The following is a 22299-nucleotide window of genomic DNA, read 5'->3' on the forward strand; positions in this document are numbered from 1 at the left end:
AGATGCCGGCGTTGGACTGGGGTAAACACAGTAAGAAGTTTAACAACACCAGGTTAAAGTCCAACAGGTTTATTTGGTAGCAAAAGCTTTTGCTACCAAATAAACCTGTTGGACTTTAACATGGTGTTGTTAAACTTCTTACTGTACTTATTTACAGGCAGGGCATCTTCAGGAATGGAATTTGTTCCTGCTCCAGCACCACTATGCTGTTGTGCCCAAAAGATTTGCTCTTTTCTATGTGATACTTTTTGGCAATAGTAGGTGGTTTACTAGATTGATACCTGAAATGAGTAGGTTCTTTACTCAGAGTGGTTGGGGTGTGGAATGGACTGCCTGCAGTGATAGTGGAGTCAGACACTTTAGGAACATTTAAGCGGTTATTGGATAGGCACATGGAGCACACCAGGATGATAGGGAGTGGGATAGCTTGATCTTGGTTTCAGATAAAGCTCGGCACAACATCGTGGGCCAAAGGGCCTGTTCTGTGCTGTACTGTTCTATGTTCTATGAAAGGTTGAATAGACCGGGCATGTATCCACTGGAGTTTAAAAGAATGAGGGGTGACTGGATTGAGGCATACAAGATCTTGAATAGTTTTGAAAAGGTGTTGTGGGAAGGATGCTTCTTCTTGTGGGTGAGTCCAGAACTAGGGGACACAATTTTAAAATTAGTGGTCACTCTTTTAGGTCAGGGATGAGGAGAAATTTTTCTCTGAGGGTTATGTGACTTTGGAACACTTTGCCTCAGAAGGCAATAGAGGGTGGAGTCATTGAATATTTTTAGGTAGAAGTAGATAGATTCTTGTTGGTAAAGGGAATCAAAGGTTATCGGGGTTAGATGGGAATGTAGATTTCGAAACACAAGCAGGCCAGCCATGATCTTATTGAATAGTGGGGCAAGCTTAGAGGCCAAATGTTCCTATTTCATATGATTGTAACATAATAACATAAGAACTAGCAGCAGGAGTAGGTCATTTGGCCCCTCAAGCCTGCTCCGCCATTCAAAAAGATCATGGCTGATCTTTTCGTGGACTCAGTTCCACTTAGCCGTCCGCTCACCATAACCTTTAATTCCTTTACTGTTCAAAGATTTATCTATCCTTGCCTTAAAAACATTCAATGAGGTAGCCTCAACTGCTTCACTGGGCGGGGAATTCCACAGATTTACAACCCTTTGGGTGAAGTTCCTCTTCAACTTAGTCCTAAATCTGCTCTCCCTTATTTTGAGGCTATGCCCCCTAGTTCTAGTTTCACCCACCCGTGGAAACAATTTCCCTGCTTCTATCTTATCTATTCCCTTCATAACCTTATATGTTTCTATAAGATCTCCCCTCATTCTTCTGAATTCCAATGAGTCTACTCTGTCTCTCCTCATAAGCCAACCCTCTCAACGCCGGAATCAACCTAGTGAATCTCCTCTGTACCCTCTCCAGTGCCAGTATATCCTTTCTCAAGAAGACCAAAGCTGTACACAGTACTCCAGGTGTGGCCTCACCAGCACCTTATACAGCTGAAACATAACCTCACTGTTTTTAAACTCCATCCCTCTAGCAGTGAGGGACAAAATTCTATTTGCCTTCTTAATTACCTTTTGCACCTGCATACCAACTTCTTGTGATTCATGCACAAAGTCTCCCAGGTCCCTCTGTACAGCAGCATGTTGCAATTTTTTACCATTTAAATAATAATCCATTTTTGCTGTCAAAATGGATGATCTCATATTTAGCAACATTGTACTCCATCTGCCAGACCCTTGCTCACTCACTTAGACTATCTATATCCCTTTGCAGACCTTCAACGTCCTCTGCACACTTTGCTCTGCCATTCACCTTGGTCATGATGTGGAGATGCCGGCGTTGGACTGGGGTAAACACAGTAAGAAGTTTAACAACACCAGGTTAAAGTCCAACAGGTTTATTTGGTAGCAAAAGCCACACAAGCTTTCGAGGCTCTGAGCCCCTTCTTCAGGTGAGTGGGAATTCTGTTCACAAACAGAACTTATAAGACACAGACTCAATTTACATGAATAATGGTTGGAATGCGAATACTTACAACTAATCCAGTCTTTAAGAAACAAAACAATGGGAGTGGAGAGAGCATCAAGACAGGCTAAAAAGATGTGTATTGTCTCCAGACAAGACAGCCAGTGAAACTCTGCAGGTCCACGCAACTGTGGGAGTTACAAATAGTGTGACATAAATTCTGATTCTAGGATCGCATGATAAAGACTCAGGAGGAAAAAAGCAGAAATATTTATGTGAAATAGTGTGACATAAACCCAATATCCCGGTTGAGGCCGTCCTTGTGTGTGCGGAACCTGGCTATCAGTTTCTGCTCCGCGACTCTGCGCTGTCGTGTGTCGCGAAGGCCGCCTTGGAGAACGCTTACCCGAATATCAGAGGCCGAATGCCCGTGACCGCTGAAGTGCTCCCCAACAGGAAGAGAACAGTCTTGCCTGGTGATTGTCGAGCAGTGTTCATTCATCCGTTGTCGCAGCGTCTGCATAGTTTCCCCAATGTACCATGCCTCGGGACATCCTTTCTTGCAGCGTATCAGGTAGACAACGTTGGCCGAGTTGCAAGAGTATGTACCGTGTACCTGGTGGATGGTGTTCTCACGTGAGATGATGGCATCTGTGTCGATGATCCGGCACGTCTTGCAGAGGTTGCTGTGGCAGGGTTGTGTGGTGTCTTGGTCACTGTTCTCCTGAAGGCTGGGTAGTTTGCTGCGGACAATGGTCTGTTTGAGGTTGTGCGGTTGTTTGAAGGCAAGAAGTGGGGGTGTGGGGATGGCCTTGGCGAGATGTTCGTCTTCATCAATGACATGTTGAAGGCTCCGGAGGAGATGCCGTAGCTTCTCCGCTCCGGGGAAGTACTGGACAACGAAGGGTACTCTGTCCACTGTGTCCCGTGTTCACCACCATCAGGCTCACCATAGACTACTCTCCGGAATCGGTTGCATTCTTGGACACGCGCATCTCCATTAAGGACGGTCACCTCAGCACCTCACTGTACCGCAAGCCCACGGATAACCTCACGATGCTCCACTTCTCCAGCTTCCACCCTAAACACGTTAAAGAAGCCATCCCCTACGGACAAGCCCTCCGTATACACAGGATCTGCTCGGATGAGGAGGATCGCAACAGACACCTCCAGACGCTGAAAGATGCCCTCATAAGAACAGGATATGGCGCTAGACTCATTGATCAACAGTTCCAATGCGCCACAGCGAAAAACCGCACCGACCTCCTCAGAAGACAAACACGGGACACAGTGGACAGAGTACCCTTCGTTGTCCAGTACTTCCCCGGAGCGGAGAAGCTACGGCATCTCCTCCGGAGCCTTCAACATGTCATTGATGAAGACGAACATCTCGCCAAGGCCATCCCCACACCCCCACTTCTTGCCTTCAAACAACCGCACAACCTCAAACAGACCATTGTCCGCAGCAAACTACCCAGCCTTCAGGAGAACAGTGACCAAGACACCACACAACCCTGCCACAGCAACCTCTGCAAGACGTGCCGGATCATCGACACAGATGCCATCATCTCACGTGAGAACACCATCCACCAGGTACACGGTACATACTCTTGCAACTCGGCCAACGTTGTCTACCTGATACGCTGCAAGAAAGGATGTCCCGAGGCATGGTACATTGGGGAAACTATGCAGACGCTGCGACAACGGATGAATGAACACCGCTCGACAATCACCAGGCAAGACTGTTCTCTTCCTGTTGGGGAGCACTTCAGCGGTCACGGGCATTCGGCCTCTGATATTCGGGTAAGCGTTCTCCAAGGCGGCCTTCGCGACACACGACAGCGCAGAGTCGCGGAGCAGAAACTGATAGCCAGGTTCCGCACACACAAGGACGGCCTCAACCGGGATATTGGGTTTATGTCACACTATTTCACATAAATATTTCTGCTTTTTTCCTCCTGAGTCTTTATCATGCGATCCTAGAATCAGAATTTATGTCACACTATTTGTAACTCCCACAGTTGCGTGGACCTGCAGAGTTTCACTGGCTGTCTTGTCTGGAGACAATACACATCTTTTTAGCCTGTCTTGATGCTCTCTCCACTCCCATTGTTTTGTTTCTTAAAGACTGGATTAGTTGTAAGTATTCGCATTCCAACCATTATTCATGTAAATTGAGTCTGTGTCTTATAAGTTCTGTTTGTGAACAGAATTCCCACTCACCTGAAGAAGGGGCTCAGAGCCTCGAAAGCTTGTGTGGCTTTTGCTACCAAATAAACCTGTTGGACTTTAACCTGGTGTTGTTAAACTTCTTACTGTATTCACCTTGGTGTCAGCTGCAAGTTTTGACACACTACACTTGGTCCCCAACTCCAAATCATCTTTGTAAATCGTAAACAATTGTGGTCCCAACACCGATCCTGAGGCACATCACTAGGCACTGATCGCCAACCAGAAAAACACCCATTTACCCCAACTCTCTATTTTCCGTTAGTTAACCAATCCTCTATCCATGCCAATACATTACCCGTAACACCATGCACCTTTATCATATGCAGCAGCCTTTGGTGCAGCACCTTGTCAAATGCCTTCTGGAAATCTAGATACACCACATCCACAGGTTCCCCATTGTCCACCGCGCACATAATGTTCTCAAAGAATTCCACCCAATTAGTCAAATATGACCTGCCCTTCATGAACCCATGCTGCGCCTTCCCAATGGGACAATTTATATATCCAGGTGTCTCGCTATTTCTTCCTTGATGATAGATTCAAGCATTTTCCCTACTACAGAAGTTAAGCTAACTGGCCTATAGTTACCCAGCTTTTGTCTACCCCCTTTTATAAACAGTGGCGTCACATTTGCTGTTTTCCAATTTGCGGGAATCACCCCAGAATCCAGTGAATTTTGGTCAATTACCACTAGTGCATTTGCTATTTCCCCTGCCATCTCTCTTAGTACCTGGGATGCATTCCATCAGGGCCAGGAGACTTGTCTAGCTTTACCCCCATTAGCTTGCCCAACACTACCTCTTTCGTGATAATGATAGTTTCTAGGTCCTCACCTGCCATTGCCTTCTTGTCATTAATGTTTGGCATGTTATTTGTGTCACCGACACAAAATATCTGTTCAATACCTGTAACAACATCTGTGAAGATGAAGTCAAGCTTCCATATGTGTGTGACAGTTTTATCTTTCTACCTTTTTCTGAATCTCTCCATTGTGCCTGTGTTATCAGACTGCTTTCCCAACATCAATTTTAAATTTTCTCCATTAAATGTCAGAAAGAAATCGGTCTTTGGTTTCTTCCATAACTCCATACATAGTCACTGATTCCATTATGTTCCCCAGTCATTTTCTCCTGCTCAACCATACTCTCATTCCATATAGTTTTTAGAAAGACTGTCTGTTCCACATATTTTCCACTGTCTCAGCACATTTTCCACTTGAACTCTCAATCCTTCCTTTGTCATCTCCAGACTCAACTATTGTAATGGTCTCCTATGTGGCTTGGATTGTCCACTTTCCCTTAACTCAAGTTTATCTAAAACCTTTCGCCTGTATCCTATTTCATAAATGTCCTGCTCAGTCTTCACCCTTGTTCTTGTGAACCTACATTGTCTACTAGACCCCGACAACTCAAGTTAAAAATTCTTATTCCTGTTTAAATTGTTTCATGTCCTTTCCATTCCCTACTTCAGTAACTTCCTCCATCTCTACAATATCCCACCCCGCAAGCTTTCTGTTCCTCTAACTCTTGCCTCTAGTGCTTTGCCATTATTCACACTGACACTGGTAACTGTGTCCTCCCGTCTTCTAGGCTCCAAATTCTGGAATTCCTTCCTAATATCAATCCACTCTCCTCTCCTTCTTTAAGGCCCTCCTTAGAATCCACCTCTGATCAAGCTTTTGTTCATCATTCCTGCCGTCTGCTCCTTTGTCTCAGAATTCGCCTTTTGTTTGATTAGATCCTAGGAGGGTTTTGAACATTAAATGTGCTATTTAAATGCAAGTTATTGATGTTCATCTTTCTTTTACTCGAGACTTAACCATCAAGCCTAAAATCAGCAGTTTTTATAATACAAAGTACTTTATTTGATCCAAATGCAAGAATCTACTACCTATTTCTCTCCAGTGTGTTTAATGCTGGTGTACTATTGCACGAGCAGGTTTTTGGCAGCTTTGCAAAAATCAGTTGCATTGCTCTGTCCAGCTATCATTGCAGGACACGCAGACAATGGAAAATTTGCAACAGATGAAAAACTTTGCATCCTGTTCTTCCTTAAAATAGTTCATCTACAAGCAGTCTTTGGCCAAATGTAAAATTCATAAACGTGTGCTCCCTTGGAGGAAATAAACATTTCAACATCCCATGACAGTTACCATTAACAAATATCCAAGGCTTAGTCAACTTGTATTTAGTAAATAGTCTAATCACTGAAATGATCAAATACTTGAATACATCATACAAATGGGAAACTGCAGTGCAGTTCAGTTGCAGTACTCTATTTCTGAGAACTAGGTTCAACTTATTATGCTGCTGGAAATCTGGTTCAAACCATGTCCTTATTATAAGCCTCCTCTTTAAAGTGGTTGTAGAGGTTCTTTAATACATGAATCAGGTACTGCAATTCACAGCATTCAAGGATTCAAAGCCCGAAACTTGTTAGTCCAGCAAAGTCTTAAAACTTTGACACAGAAATAGTGTTTTTTTGAGACTGACATTATCACCATCAAAGTAGAACAGTGTAAAGGAAATTTTACTTTGCATCTAACTGTGCAAAACTTGCCTGGGAATGCCTGATGCTGACAGGGAGCCAAAAATTAGAACTTTTCATTTCTCAGTATTAACAACCATAACCATTAAAACAAATCTTAGGAACGCTGTGATTCTCAACATGTATGCATTCAGGACCTCATGATGAATTTATGGCTTATTGTGTTTAAGTCAATTTAAACAATAAAACCTCATCCTTAGCTCTGTCCAAATTATAAATTCTAGTGAATATACATCAGTTGTCAAGTAATAAATTTGTTACCTTAACAATGGCCCTGCATCAAAGCAAATCTGACCAACTAATCATGTGCAGAAAAAACTGCATGAGGTTCGTAACCTTGGGTCAAACATTATTCTGATTCTTGGCATTTATATTATTTTAAGTCAATTATTAACATTTACGACTTTCCTGATTTTTAACAAGCAGTGCCAGGAAAAGCCGTGAAGCACATTGATTTGTATGTCAGGAATTAACTGCATGAAGACAGCATGAAATTCAAATACTATCTCCTCTGTACCATGCCTGTGAAAGGAGAGACAGTGAAATTTACACACACACACAAAAAAGGCACACAGTTTATGTAGTATGAGATGCCTTAAATAGAGAAACAAGTAGATACCTACTTTCTGCAGCTAGCAGTCCTAGTAAGTGGGCAGCATTTGGATAAATAACAAACATTAAGAGTTTTTCAAAAGTCATCACACTAGAAGGTAGTTGCGAATGAATTCTCTAATCCATTTGGAACTGAAAAGGAAGCGATTTATGTTTGTTTTTGGGAATCATTTCAAAGTTGAAGCCACCACTGGTCAATCAGTGAATGTTTCAGCTCAGTGTTGCCCAATACAGTGCCACTAGTCACATACGGCCAATTGGGAATCTGGAAACAGATAGTTACCTTTCAGATTACTGTAGTAAATTAAAAATAATAGACACCACTCTTGGGTATGAAACTTTAATACTTAAATAGGCATGGTGTACACATGTGCCTTTTTGTACATTTGCCAGTAAAATTAAGATTAAAAGCAGGATGTATTTTTAAAAAAATTGTAAGTACCTTACCTCCTTAATTTTGAAATGATGGCAGCTATTTATTAATTAAATACACATGTGCAACACATTTACGTGCAGTGTTTGAGTTAGTGAAAGCATTCTCACTAAAATTAATGCATGTGTAAAATGGTATCACTGCAGTTACACTTGTAGCCATTCAGAAACTTTGATTGGACAACATTGCTTTAGAACAGTTTTGTTTGAACATAACTTTTGTTGTGTTAACCAATCTACTAACTGATCAGATGCATTAGAAGGTAATGTATGAGTATAAAATTAACTCCATCATTTCCCCATTAAAACAAATAAAACAAAAGGCAATCAGCTAATCCCCTAAAAAATGCAATTTTTTTTAAACTTTCAGACTTAATCCTGGGTTTGAGGTGAGTCTTAATTAAACGCATTGTTCACAAAACAGCAATTATTTGTGAACGTCCGTACCAGTGCTCAAATGTTACCAAAGTGCTGGTGAAAAACATATTGTGCAGCACTAAATGTCTATCTTGATGTCAAGACTGGTGTCACTGACAGTAAACTCACTGATCAAATCAGATGTGGTACTTTGAATGATATAAAGAATTAAACAAGAAATGAGCGGTTAAAACTTCAGGACTAATCAAATTAAGTCAGATACTCATGAACATTTCTTTTACCATCATAATAGTATAACTATTATATTACAATTTCAAAGCAGGACATTTCAATGGTTACAACTAAGAGAATATATCAACACCAATTTTTCAGCAAGGACTTTGTCATTGAATGGTTCAGATATAAAGGAAATACAAGTGCACCTTTGGGGATGGTCAAGCAAAGTGGTACAATGAGCACACTTCCGTAAGTAATGAATTGTTCACCGCAAACTTACACAACATTTTGTTACAATATTGCAATTTATTTTAACATATTTCAGAAGCCGATGGTCTTTCAGTGACATGCACTGAAATTTACTGTTAGAGGTAAACACCCAGTTACACCATCAAGTTTGGTTTTATATTGATCACAAAATCAAGAGCAATGAATACAAACTGGCAACTCAGACTAAACTTAGTGCACTGCTGCACAAAACTAAATTCTATATGCTCAGGAAGTAAAGTAGCGATCACTATCTAATTATAGATTACCAGATGCAGAGCTCTAACCACAGGCAAGAGTTTGTATGAAATGAATACTGATGTTTGCATATACAAATTCAAATGAGGGCAACAAGTTTGAAAATTTGCACCTTTTATTTGCTAAAGTAAAAGCAAATTCGTGGGCGGGGTGAGGAGTGAGAAGGTCGGTGGGATGGTGGGGGGGGGGGTGCGAGGTGGAGCTGGGTGGGGGGAGCGGGTTTGTGCAGGAGGATCGTGAACAAATGGGTGGATGCATGGCTGGGGTGAACAGGTGGATGGATGGTTGGAACAAACGGGTGAATCATAGAATCATACAGTGCAGCAGAGGCCTTTTGGCCCATTGAGTCCACACCGACACATTAGAAGCACCTGAACTCCCGCCTAATCCCATCTGCCAGCGCTTCGCCCATAGCCCTGAATGTTATAATGTGCTCATCCAGGTCCTTTTTAAGGATGTGAGGCAACCCGTCTCCACCACTCTCCCAGGCAGCCGCATTCTAGACCATCACCACCCTCTGGGTAAAAAGGTTCCTCCTCACATCCCCCCTAACCCTCACTTTGAACCCATGTCCCCTCGTGACTGGCCCTTCAACTAAGGGGAACAGCTGCTCCTTACCCACTCTGTCCATGTCTCTCAATCTTGTACACCTTGATTGGGTTGCCAATCAGTCTTCTCTGCTCCAACAAAAACAAACCAAGCTTACACAACCTCTCTCCATAACTTAAATGTTCCATCTCAGGCAGCATCCTGGTAAATCTCCTCTGCACCCTCTCCAGCGCAATCACATCCTTCCGATAATGTGGCGACCAGAACTGCACACAGTACTCTAGCTGTGACCTCAGCAAAGTTCTATACAACTCCAAGGTGACTTCCCTGCTTTTGTAGTCTATGCTTCGACTGATAAAGGCAAGTGTCCCATATGCCTTTCTCACCACCCTACTAACATGCCCTTCCACTTTCAGAGATGTGTGGATAAACAAGCCAAGGTCCCTTTGCTCCACAGAACTTCCTGGTGTCCTGCCATTCATTGAATACTTCCTTGTGGAACTGGTCGGTAGATGGTTGGGACGAATGGGCGAGTGGATGGTTGGGGTGAACGGGTGAGTAGGTGGGTATTCAGGTTGGGGATTGGTGGTGGGAGGAATCAGTTTTGGTGCTCCGTTAAGTTATGCCAGATAATCACTGAGTTAGACCAGATATTAAGCTGTGCAACATTTCCAGGCTAGGTGGCCAGGTAAGACCCCCATATTACCCAAATCTCTGACCTGAAGCTCAGTGTCTCATTCTCACAGGGTCAGCAGGAATCAGCCCATTGTAACTTTAAACTTCAAAGGCAATTTCCACACATGTGCATGCCAGGACCTCCATGGGATTCTGATGACCATCTCCAAACTTGTGTCCCATATCTGATGACTGGGAGGTGAGGATTTGGGCCATGGATTTAATATATATAAAATATATTTTTGTTGTAGAGCTTCATCATTTTGCTCAATCAAGGTTACATAGGGATCTGCTTTAATGTCTGGTTTCTCTCAAATGGAAAAAATTACCTGAGGAAGTGGGGTCTTCAGAGAAATCAGGCAGCTCTTCAGGGGGGTCTCCATAGAAAGAATTGAACTTGTGGCTTGATACAGCTGCCAGTACTGCCCCCTGAAATAAATGAAATGAAACATCTATAACTTTATTGGGCAGTTACATTGAGATGACATCCTAAACCAAGAAATAACACGATTGGGTGAACAATCACACCATTATCCTCAATAAAAAGACAAATGCTGTGCATGCCTGTTCGGGTACGCTGAGGGAGAATTTAGCATGGCCAATGCACCTAATCAGCATTTCTTTCGGACTGTGGGAGGAAATCAGAGAACCCGGAGGAAACCCACGCAGACATGGGGAGAATGTGCAGATTCCGCACAGACAGTGACCCAAGCTGGGAATCGAACCTGGGTCCCTAGCGCTGTGAGGCAGCACTGCTAAGCACATGCCACCCATGTTATGGTAGTATCCATATCACAACATGTTATAAATTTTGTTACAGACAGAATGAAAGACTGGAACACCTCTACAAAGCACACATCATGTATTTACTCAGCTTCACCTTTCACTGAATAGTTTCTTTTATGGGGGCAGCACAATGGCACAGTGGTTAGTTAGCATGGTTGCCTCATAGCTCCAGGGACCTGGGTTCGATTCTCGGCTGGGGTCACTGTCTGTGTGGAGTTTGCACTTTCTCAGTGTCTGTGTGGGTTTCCTCTGGGTGCTCTGGTTTCCCTCCCACAGTCCAAAAATGTGCAGGTTAGGTGAATTGGTCATGGTAAATTCTCCCTCAGTCTACCCGAACAGGCGCTGGAGTGTGGCGACTAGGATTTTCACAGTAACGTCTTTGCAGTGTGAATGTAAGCCTACTTGTGACTAATAAATAAACTTTACTTTGTACCAAAGTTGCAGCTGAAAAGTCAACATAATCACAAACAGAAAAAGTTAGAACTCAAAAGGAAAACATCTCATCCATAATTTACTTTTGGCTTGTGATGAAACACACCCTGGTGCACTGTAGTCCATCACTGATTTTTAATCAATTACCTAGATATTTTTAATGAAAAATATATGAGAGTCTTCCTTTGTCTCTCAGTCATTATCAAAGTAATATTTTACTACCAAAACATACAAAGCAGCATTTCATACAGCATGAATAATGGAATTGATCCTCTGGAGGTTTATGGAAGATTATACATATAACATACAAATTGGGAGCAGTATTCACTGTTTTGGTTCCTTGAGCCTGCTCCATCATGCAGTAAGATCATGTGGTTTCATGTGATTGTGGTCTCAATTTTAATACTTAGTCTACTCCCGAAATCTATAATAATTTCAAGATTAGTTCTGCCTAGATAGCAGAAAGTTAGAATTATCAAACTTATATGCCATTCCAGTGTCCAAATAAACAGTTGAATAATAAGCATAAGTTTTATATTGAGAAATAATTCAAATTAAGAACACTATAATTGGTCTGTGCTATTTTTTGGGCATGAGGGTCATAATTCACAATCATGCTATGCCCTGTAAAGTAGAGGTCGGTAGCATGCAAATTCCATGCTGCCAATGTGTTTATCTGATTATAGCATGGGGCTTTTGTGCCCCCGGCTGCTTCTACATTTAGAGCTACGAGCAGGATGTAGAGGCTTCAATGATATTTAGACAGGTTCACTAAGTGGGCAAGAACATGACAGATGGAATATAAAGTGGAAAAATATGAAGTTATACATTTTGAATGGTAAAACAGAAATGCAGAGTATTTCTTAAATGGAGAGGGGCTGGGAAGTGTTGATTTCCAAAGGGACCCAAGTGCCCTTTTCATAAATCACTGAAAGCTAATGTGCAGGTGCAGCAAGCAATTAGGAAGGCAAATTGAATGTTGACCTTTATTGCAAGAGGGAACCAAGCAGTGTGCACTAATAGCATGTGCCTTTTAAAAGGAAGCAGCACTGAATTACAGGAGACTGCTATGGTATTGCTGCAATTGTAAACCAAGTAAATGGAACATCAGGGCAGAAGGGAGGTTCCATGGTCACAAATTCAGTGCTGAAAGCCCTAGTGGCAGAGATGGACAAAATGAAATGCCTTGCTTCTGTGGGAGATTAGGAGACCCTGGAGGAGATTGAGAGCAGGGGGTCAGGGAGGTCAACTCCAAGCATGTGGCCCTGAGGACCTGGCAGGAACACCACAAAAAGTCTAATACCTCACATGTGGTCAATGTCAGTGAATGCATCTTCACATGATATCTCCTACTCTACCAGCCTCTCAGACTGCTCAATGGATCACACCCCAATCACTTTCCAAGCACCGATGTTTGGCACTTGGGACTCATACCGACATTTAGATCACCCCCTTACAACGTTGTGAGCCTCACACCCAAGTCCTACTGCCAACACATACATTCAGCTTGTCAGTTATGGGATGCATATCACCCAAATACAGTGGTACGCGCTCACTGACTTTCTTTCCTCTCTCTTGTGGACAAGGTGGTACAAAATAGAAGGGAATAGAGCAAAACATGTGGGACAAGAATGCTTGCATCTCCTGAGCCTATGGAGGAGAGTGATCTCCGCATCATGGGTCCAGCTACAACAGAATCTGTGACATCTGGCATTGAGGATGACAGTATCTTCCAGATGCTCCCATTCAACACCAAGCTCTCTTTCATTCTGCTATCTGGCAAGTTAAACAAACTGCAGATGATGTTACCATGGGCCTCTTGCCCTCTGCCCAAAACCTGAAGGTGGTGGTGAGCTATCTTTTTGAACCACTGCAGTTCACATGGTGTTGGTATACCCACAGTGCTGATAGGTAGCAATTCCAGAATTTTGATCCAGCAACTAAGATGGGATAGTGATAAAATATAGTTCCAATGTTGTTTGGCTTGGAAGGAAACATGCACAGCACAGTGGCAAAGTGATTAGAACTGCTGCCTCACAGCACCTGGGACCCAGGTTCGATTCCTGGCTTGGGTCACTGCCTGTGTGGAGTTTGCATGTTCTCCCCATGTCTGTGTAGGTTTCCTCCGGCTCTGGTTTCCTCCCGAAAAACATGCTGGTTAGGTGCATTGGCCATACTAAATTCTCCCTCAGTGTGGTTGAACAGGTACCGACCGGATTGTGGCGACTAGAGGATTTTCACAGTAACTTCATTGCACTGCTAATGTAAGCCTACATGTAACACTAATAAATAAACTTTAAAACTTTTCAATTCTAGACTCAGGTAGTGTGTGGAGTTTGCACATTCTCCCCGAGTCTGCGTTGGTTTCCTCCAAGTGTTCCGGTTTCCTCCCACAGTCCAAAGATGTGCAGGTTAGGCTGATTGGCTATGCTAAATTGCCCCCAAGTGTCAGGGGGATTGGCAGGGTAAATACGTGGGGTTACGGACATGGGGCCTGGGTAGGATTGTTGTCAGTGCAGGTTCAATGGGTCGAATGTCCTCCTTCTGCACTGTAGGGATTCTATGATTCTATGAAGGCTGTGGTGTTCCTATACATCTGCTACTCTTGTTCCTCAAGGTGGTAGAGGTCGCGGGTTTGGAAGATGCTGTCCATGAGCTTCCTCCCAACATAATGTCAGTGCCAGTGCTGGGGGTAGTAAATGTTGAAGTGGGCAGGCTGTTTGATGATGTTCAGCTTCATGAATGCAGCTCCAAAGAGTTCCTGATTTGTGTCTTGTAGATGATGGATAACCTTTTGGGACGCTATAAGCTTCTTGCTCAGAATTATCAGCCTCTGACCTGCTCTTGTAGCGACAGTATTTATATAACTGGTCAAGTTCAATTTTTGGCCGAACTCCCAGCAGGTTGAAGGTGGGGGATTCAGCGATGGTAATGTCGTTGACTGTTAAAGGGAAATGATACAAATCTCTCTTATTGGAGATGGTTATTTCTTGGCACTTTTGTGGCACAAATGCCACTTGCCATTCATCAACCCAAGCCTCAGCGCTGCTTAAGTCTTGCTGAATCTTGACAGACTATTCTAGCAAATCATCAGTGAACATTCGAATATATATCTTTCTATTACTATCTCCAGCACATACTCATCTAATTTCTATTTAAATTGAGCTATGACAAAATTTAGAACTGTGGCGTGCTGATTTTAAGGGAGTTAGAGATAGAAATGATTATTAATTGACAAACTTGGTTGAAGAATGGAAAACACATCACGTGGCAATAATTTATCAAGATTCCATTGTGGGTAGGGAAGACATGCATGTTGGGACCTGAGGAAGGAGTATGGAGTTAAACGTCATGGAAAAATAGTATACATTGATGCACTGCCTATTGCTATTGCTTATTTGTTACATTTAGTAAACCTGTTCTGCAGTTTGTAGCCTAAACAACAGACGTCATTATTACTTCTACTTTTCAAAGTCTAGGGATTCTTGTAACGTCTAGTGCACATCTAATGGGATAAATACAGTAACCAGGTGTTAAGGTTAACATTTCCACAATACTGCATTCCCAAATTGGCCAAGACCAGAGATTTGTACTGGACAGAACCTACTTTGCAGAACTATTGCTGTAAACATTGACAAGCACAACAGATTTAACTGCTGGCAAGACTGTAACAAGTAGCATATACAGTAGTGGACACGTGTTGCACATTTTTTTATGCGTTCATGGGATGCGGGCCTTGCTGGTTGGGCACTTAAGAGTCAACCACATTACTGTGGGTCTGGAGTCACATAGGCCTGACCAGGTAAGGGTGACAGATTTTGTTTCCCTTCCTAAAAGGACATGATGGATTTTTACGACAATCAATGGTCATATTTGGACTCTTAATTCCAAATTTTTATTGAATTCCCATTTCACCATCTGCCGTGGTGGGGTTCCAATCTGGGCCCCCAGAGCATTACCCTGGGTCCTTGAGTTACTAGTCCAATGGCAATACCACTATGCCACTGCCTTCCCTTGCTGCAAGGGAAGCTACATGCTGCAAGAATTCCACATAACTGGCTATGGGGTAGTACCCGCCCCTCCCCACTTAAATAAAACACTACGTCGATTATTTAAGCAGCCAAAAATCTTGAATTAATCATACATCAGCAGTTGCAATGTTACAATTTTGCCTACATTTTGTCAATAGTATACTTTGATCATCGCATCTCGGCCTTTTGGCTAAGATCAAGTGTAGTATCGACATGCTGTGCTTGGTTAAAGTCATTAGGTTACATTTTAGCTTCATTTGAAGCAATTTTTAAAAGCAGCATCTTGGCCTTTTGGCTAAGATGCAAATGAGATCACACCTTGGAGGAGGAGCTATGCCTACTCCAATCAGCTTGGATCATGTAGATCAAGCCCAAGACAGGAGGTGAGAGCCCTGTCTTGTCAGCTTGGATCGGGAATGTCTCAACTTGTTGAGACTCTGAATTGGACTTGATTTGATTGAATTGGAATTTTTAAAAAAAACGTTGAAACACATCCTGTCATATGACCAAGTGATTTTCTCTTTTTTGGAAAGTGCACAAACAGCAAATCAGCTGTGTGGCATGTGCACAATGACTAACAAAGCATTAAAGCTGAATCTGCAATATCTTGAACTTATGTAGCCTGGGGCCAGCTGTAAATAAACTATAGTCAAGCAGGTGCCTCTGCAATATCCAGCATTCCCACAATTTTTCAAGGATTTATTTTCCAGGATTTCTCTGTGAAGCCCCTGGAACAAGTGTAAAAAATCAACTGTAATGACATCAGGATCACACCTGCATGCAATCCACAATTACATAGGATTACATCGATTAAAGGCTTTAATTTCAGTTTGATTCCTTGGTGACTGTCTGAGTGGAGTTTGCACGTTCTCCCCATTTCTGCATGGGTTTCCTCCAGGAGCTCCAGTTTCCTCTCTCAGTCTAAAGATGTGCAGGTTAGGTGGATTGGCCATGCCAAATTGCTCCTTAGTGTCCAAAGATGTGTAGGTTGGGGGGATTAGCAGGGGATATACGTGGGGTTATGGGGATAGGATGAGAGTAGACCTGGTCGAAGATGCAGTGTCAGAGAGTCAGTGCAGACTTGATGGGGCTGAATGGCCTCCTTCTGCACTATAGGGATTGTATGATTCACTAGGATAAATAAAGGCAAACAATTAAGTCAAAACTATACAGAAAGGAAATTATTACTCCTTACAATTTTTATATTTTTGCTTTTAATATGGCAATATGAAACAAGTTATCAAAAAGAAATAGGTGTATAAAAAATTGGTTAGACCGGTCTACATATTATAAAAGAGACATGGAAGCAATGGAAAAAGTGCAAGAAAAGATTTACTAATTTAAAAAAAATTTTTCAAAGCATATGGGCATTGCTAGTTAGGCCAGCATTTGTTGTCCTTCCCCAACTGCCCTGGAGAAGTGACGAGCTGCCTCTTGAATCGCTGCTGTCTGTGATGTGTAGGTGCACCTACTGCACTACTGCAGAGTTCCAGAATTTTGACTCGGCAATAGTGAAGTACAGCAATATAGTTCCAAGTCAGGATGGTGTGTGGCGTGGAGGGGAATGTGCACATGGTGGTGTTCCAATGTATTGATGCCTTGTCCTTCTAGGTTTCAGAGGTTGCGGTTTGGAAGACCCTGTTGAAGAAACCTTGGTGAGTTGCTGCTGTTTATTTTATACATGGTATACACTGACGCCACGATGTCAGTGGTGGAGGGAGTGAACATTTGAAGTGGTGGATGGCGTGCCAATCAAACAAGCTGCTTTGTCCTGGATGATTTTGAGCTTCGAGTGTTGTTGTATCCAGGCAAATGGAGAGTATTCCATTAAACGCCTGACATGCCTTTGTAGATGGTGTGTAGGCTTTGGAGAATCAGGAGATTGCAGAATTCCTAGCCTCTGACTCACTCTTGTAGCCACAACATTTACATGGCTGATCCAGTTCAGTTTCTGGTCAATGGTAGCCCCCAAGATGCTGATAATGGGGGATTCAGCAATAGTATTGATGGTGAATGTTAAGGGAGATGGTTTGATTCTCTCTTGTTGGAGATGGTCATTGCCTGGCATTTGGGTGGCATGAATGCTACTTGCCACTTATCAGCCCAAGCCTGAATGTTGTCTGGGTCCTGTTGCATATGGACATAGACTGCTTCAGTATTGAAGAGATATGAATGGGATTGAACATTATGCAGTGAACATCCCCCACTTCTGATTTTATGATGGAGTAAAAGTCATTGATAAAGCAACTGAGCATGATTGGGTCCAGGGAACTACTCCAAGAAACTCCTGCAGCTATGTCCTGGGGCTGAGAAGATTGACTTCCTACAATCATCTTCCATTATAGAAAACACTGAAAAACTACAGCACAAACAGCGCCGAACACATCCCTACCTTCTAGACCTACCTATAACCCTCCATCCTATTAAGCTCCATGTACTCATCCAGGAGTCTCTGAAAAGACCCTATTGAGTTCGCCTCCACCACCACTGACGGCAGCCGATTCCACTCGCCCACCACCCTCTGTGTGAAAAACTTCCCCCTAACATTTCCCCTGTACCTACCCCCCAGTACCTTAAACCTGTGTCCTCTCGTAGCAGCCATTTCCACCCTGGGAAAAAGCCTCAGAGTCCACCCGATCTATGCCTCTCAACATCTTATACACCTCTATTAGGTCTCCTCTCATCCTCCGTCTCTCCAAGGAGAAAAGACCGAGCTCCCTCAGCCTATCCTCATAAGGCATGCCACTCAATCCAGGCAACATCCTTGTAAATCTCCTCTGCACCCTTTCAATCTTTTCCACATCCTTCCTATAGTGAGGCGACCAGAATTGAGCACAGTACCCCAAGTGGGGTCTGACGAGGGTCTTATATAGCTGCATCATTATCCCCGGACTCCTAAACTCAATCCCTTGATTGATAAAAGGCCAGCACACCATATGCCTTCTTAACCACCTCCTCCACCTGCGGGGCCGATTTTAGAGTCCTATGGACCCGGACCCCAAGGTCCTTCTGATCCTCTACCGTACTAAGAGTCTTTCCCTTTATATTGTACTCCTTCATCCCATTTGTCCTACCAAAATGGACCACGACGCATTTATCTGGGTTGAAGTCCATCTGCCACTTCTCCGCCCAGTCTTGCATCCTATCTATGTCCCTCTGTAACTTCTGACATCCCTCCAGACTATCCACAACCCCACCATTATGCCAGATATGACTTCAACCCGATTCCCACTGACTTCAGTTTTGCTAGCGCTCCTTGATGCCACACTTCATCAAATGATATGTGAACTGAGGAAAACGGATCAGGAAAGATTGAACAATCTGGACCAAAGACTGAGGATTGACCTGACAGAGATCTTTACAACAATGAAAGAATTTGATAAAGTAAACATAGCGATGATATTTTCATTCAACAGAAATCAAAACTAGGGGCATAGGTATAACAAACAAATCCACTAGGAAATTCAGAAGAAACCTTTTTATCCATAGACTAATTAGAACATGGAACTTACTAACACAAGGAGTAGTTGACGTGACTAGCATTCAAGGGGAAACTAGAGAAAGTGAGAGGGGAATATAAGGGCATGTTGATGAAGTTAGATGAACTAAGATGGGAGGAGGATTAAGTGAAGCATAAATGCTGGCATAGACCCGTTTGGTGAATAGTATGTTCTACGCTACAAATGCTAACTATGTAATAGTTGGACAGAGAGACATACCTATATATAGTAGGTATTGTGCTTTGTACAGAAACTAAGAAAACTCTGTATTGAGGTGAAAGAAATAGAACTCGAAGTTAATAAGATGAGGTGTTAATAATTACATACAGCATGTGGATTATTTGTTCTGGCATTGTATATGGAGAGAAGCAATATCTGTCTAAACAAAAAGGAATGACAGTTTGGTAGCAGGACTAAGGCAAATAATTCAACTGGCTTGCTTCGAGTGCAATGTAGAGACACAAAGAATGGTAGACTTCTGAGAAATAATCAGTTAAATAGAATAAGCAAGAGGGATTTGGTTTTACAGATAACTGTGGAACCTTTGTAGACAGAAATAGCTTAAACAAGTAGTTAAGATGCTGGCAGGCAACAAACACAGTTGGGATTATTTAAAGTAAAGTTAGACAAAAGTGAGGTCAAATGTTTGGTGGACATGGATGAGTTATTGACTGGTTGGGCCCTGGACCAAGAACAAAATGCCACAGGTAATTATGAATGAGGAAGGGCAATTGGCCCTTTCAGAATGAGACTAAAGTCATCTCTCCATTCACGAATTCAGGGTTTCTGCCTATTTTAAGTGTTGGACCTCTGTGTGAAGAACATCAAGATACCTGTTATAACATTTCTGTTTACTTATTTTTAATCTATGTGCCCTCGTTCTGCTCCAACAATTTAATTTGAATAACATTTCCATTCTATTAACAATCTTATATACCTCATATTATCACTTCGTGAAATCTATAAATCTATTATTTATAGACTGAAAAGCTCAAGTTACTCCTGTCTTCAGCTGTCTTTTAGTTACACACTAGACACTCAAGAACTGTACAATATTCTACAAGTGTTCAATCAAAGGAACAGCTAACACTTTCTGCTGTTGACAGCCCAGTTTTGGATAAGTTCAGATAGCTTGGATAGGATGTAGGAACAGGAGAAGACCACTCAGCCCATATAGCCTGTTCTGGCATTCAATGAGATCATTGCTGATCAGTGGTCTAACTCCATCTATCTCCTTTGGCCCATATCCCTTATTACCTTTAAATCTAGTATCAATTGCCGTTTGTGGAAGAGTTCCAAACTTTTACCACCCTCGTGTTTAGAAATGTTTACCAACATCACTCCTCAACAGTTTGGTTCTAATTTTTAGACTATGCCCCCTAGTTCTAGAATCTCCAACCAGTGGAAATAGTTTTTTATCTACCCTGTATTTTTCTGTTAATATCTTGAAGACTTCGATCAGATCGCCCCTCAACCTTCTAGATTCTAGAGAAAACAAGCTTAATTTGTATAATTTCTCCTCATAACTTAACCCCTGTAATCCAGGTATCATTCTTATAAACCTACGCTGCATTCCCTCCAAGACCAATACCGAAAGTATGGTACCCAGATCTGCTCTCAGTACTCTATGTGGGGTCTAACCAGAGTTTTGTATAGATGCAGCATAATTTCTGCTTCCTTATACTCCAGTCCTCTAGACATAAAGCTAGCATTCCATTAGCCTTCTTGATTATTTTCTGCACCAATCATGGCATTTTAAAGATCTAAGCACCTGAACCCCCAAATCTTTTCGAACATCCACTGTATTTAACTTCATACCATCTAGAGTGTATCCTGAACCATCCTTTTCCAAAATAATTGCAGGATTCCTTCAAAAAGACTGTTCAGCAAATCAAGTGAACTTGGGAGTTTTAGAAACAGGCTGGGAAGCTTTTAAAAGAAACCCTTAAGCACGTCAGTTCTTGAAAGATATAAGCACAACCTTTCTTTACAGCTGTTGTCTTGTCACTGTTATTCTGCAGACTGTGAAGTCCCTCCTGAGTTCTGAGATAAAATGATTTTAGTTTCAGAGAATGAGTTTCATTCACGTGGTTAATAATCATGATATTCAACAGGAAGTAAATGACAACCTTTCAGTATCAGAGAATGAGTTTCAGTCACATGCTCAACAGCCATTGATATTCAGTAGAAAGTAAATGGCAAGTTTTCACGCAACTTGTGAATAATTGGTCTTGTCAGCTTTCCTTTAATACCTGGAGATAGAATTTAGGAGTCTATCGACTTTGTGTTTTGGAGTAAGCTTTGATACTGGCAGATATGAATTCCACTAAGGAGTGCTATTTAAGCTGTCCATTCAAGTGGGAGACCCCCACCCATTATGATTCAATTCAGAACTTTCGGGAAGCTTGATAGTCTGTGTTAAAGTTGCAAAGGTTACCTGATCCCTTTGGCAGTCATTTTAACAGTTCAGGAGTGTCACTTTTTAAATTAATAAAGGCAGTTTCAGAAGCTTCTGTATGACCAATGTTCTTTCTTCATTCTCCATAAACAGGTATTATGACAAACATATAAATAGGGCTCAAGTTCTGCTCCTTTCCTGAAACTTCTGTTCTTTATCTGGGTTTTACACAGTTCTTCAAATGGCAAACTCATTGCTCCTGTTCAGTCTCTCTTTCTCACGCCTACAAATGGATAAATATGCTAATGTGTTTGAAGTTTGCAGCATCACGATCACGGAAAGCACTTCAGCTGTACCCTGACCACAGAAAGCACCCATGACTATAATGGGAGCAAACATAGTTTACAGTGGGAACATAGACTGCATACCACTGTCTAGGGCAGCACATGGTTAGCACTGCTGCCTCACAGTGCCAGGGACCTGGGTTTGATTCCCGGCTTGGGTTACTGTCTGTGTGGAGTTTGCACGTTCTCCCTGTGTCTGTGTGGGTTTCCTCCGGGTGCTCCGGTTTCCTCCCACAGTTCAGAAGAAGTGCTGGTTAGGTGCAATGGCCATGCTAAATTCTCCCTCAGTGTATCCGAACAGGCACCGAGTGTGGCAATTAGGAGATTTTCATAGTAACTTCATTGCAATGTTAATTTAAGCCTACTTATGACACTGTAGTTTATTTATTAGTAAGTTTAGTTTATTTATCTGCAGAAAAGGGGCACTGAAATCAGAGGATTTCACTGGAACCACTTTCTATTCTTCTAAGCAGCCATGAACATGGCACCCATTCATTGGATGGCAACTTTATCTTTTCACTGTGGCCACCATTTGGTACTATAGTGACTGAAGTGCTTCCTAAGCTGCTGTGCCTGCAGGTGCTATTTCACTTCCTCATGTAGCTGTGCTCACGTTCCTGGTTTACTCCTATATTCCCATGCTAGTCCCAAAGTGCCTCCT

General features: G+C 42.4%; 1 protein-coding gene and 1 pseudogene across 4 annotated transcripts in view; one reads left to right on the forward strand and one right to left on the reverse strand.

Annotated features, from left to right (window-relative positions):
* Positions 1-22299, reverse strand: part of caska (calcium/calmodulin-dependent serine protein kinase a) — a 405920-nt gene that overhangs the window by 147556 nt on the left and 236065 nt on the right. For all 4 annotated transcript variants that reach the window (XM_078232613.1, XM_078232612.1, XM_078232611.1 and 1 more), the window contains exon 10: positions 10477-10576. In XM_078232613.1, the coding sequence (XP_078088739.1) occupies positions 10477-10576 (100 nt within the window). The remainder of the gene's footprint in view (positions 1-10476; positions 10577-22299) is intronic.
* LOC144506703 (U2 spliceosomal RNA) lies at positions 15567-15708 on the forward strand (annotated as a pseudogene).

The sequence above is a fragment of the Mustelus asterias genome, chromosome 17 (assembly GCF_964213995.1).
Source record: "Mustelus asterias chromosome 17, sMusAst1.hap1.1, whole genome shotgun sequence".
Classification (NCBI taxonomy): Eukaryota; Metazoa; Chordata; class Chondrichthyes; order Carcharhiniformes; family Triakidae; genus Mustelus; species Mustelus asterias.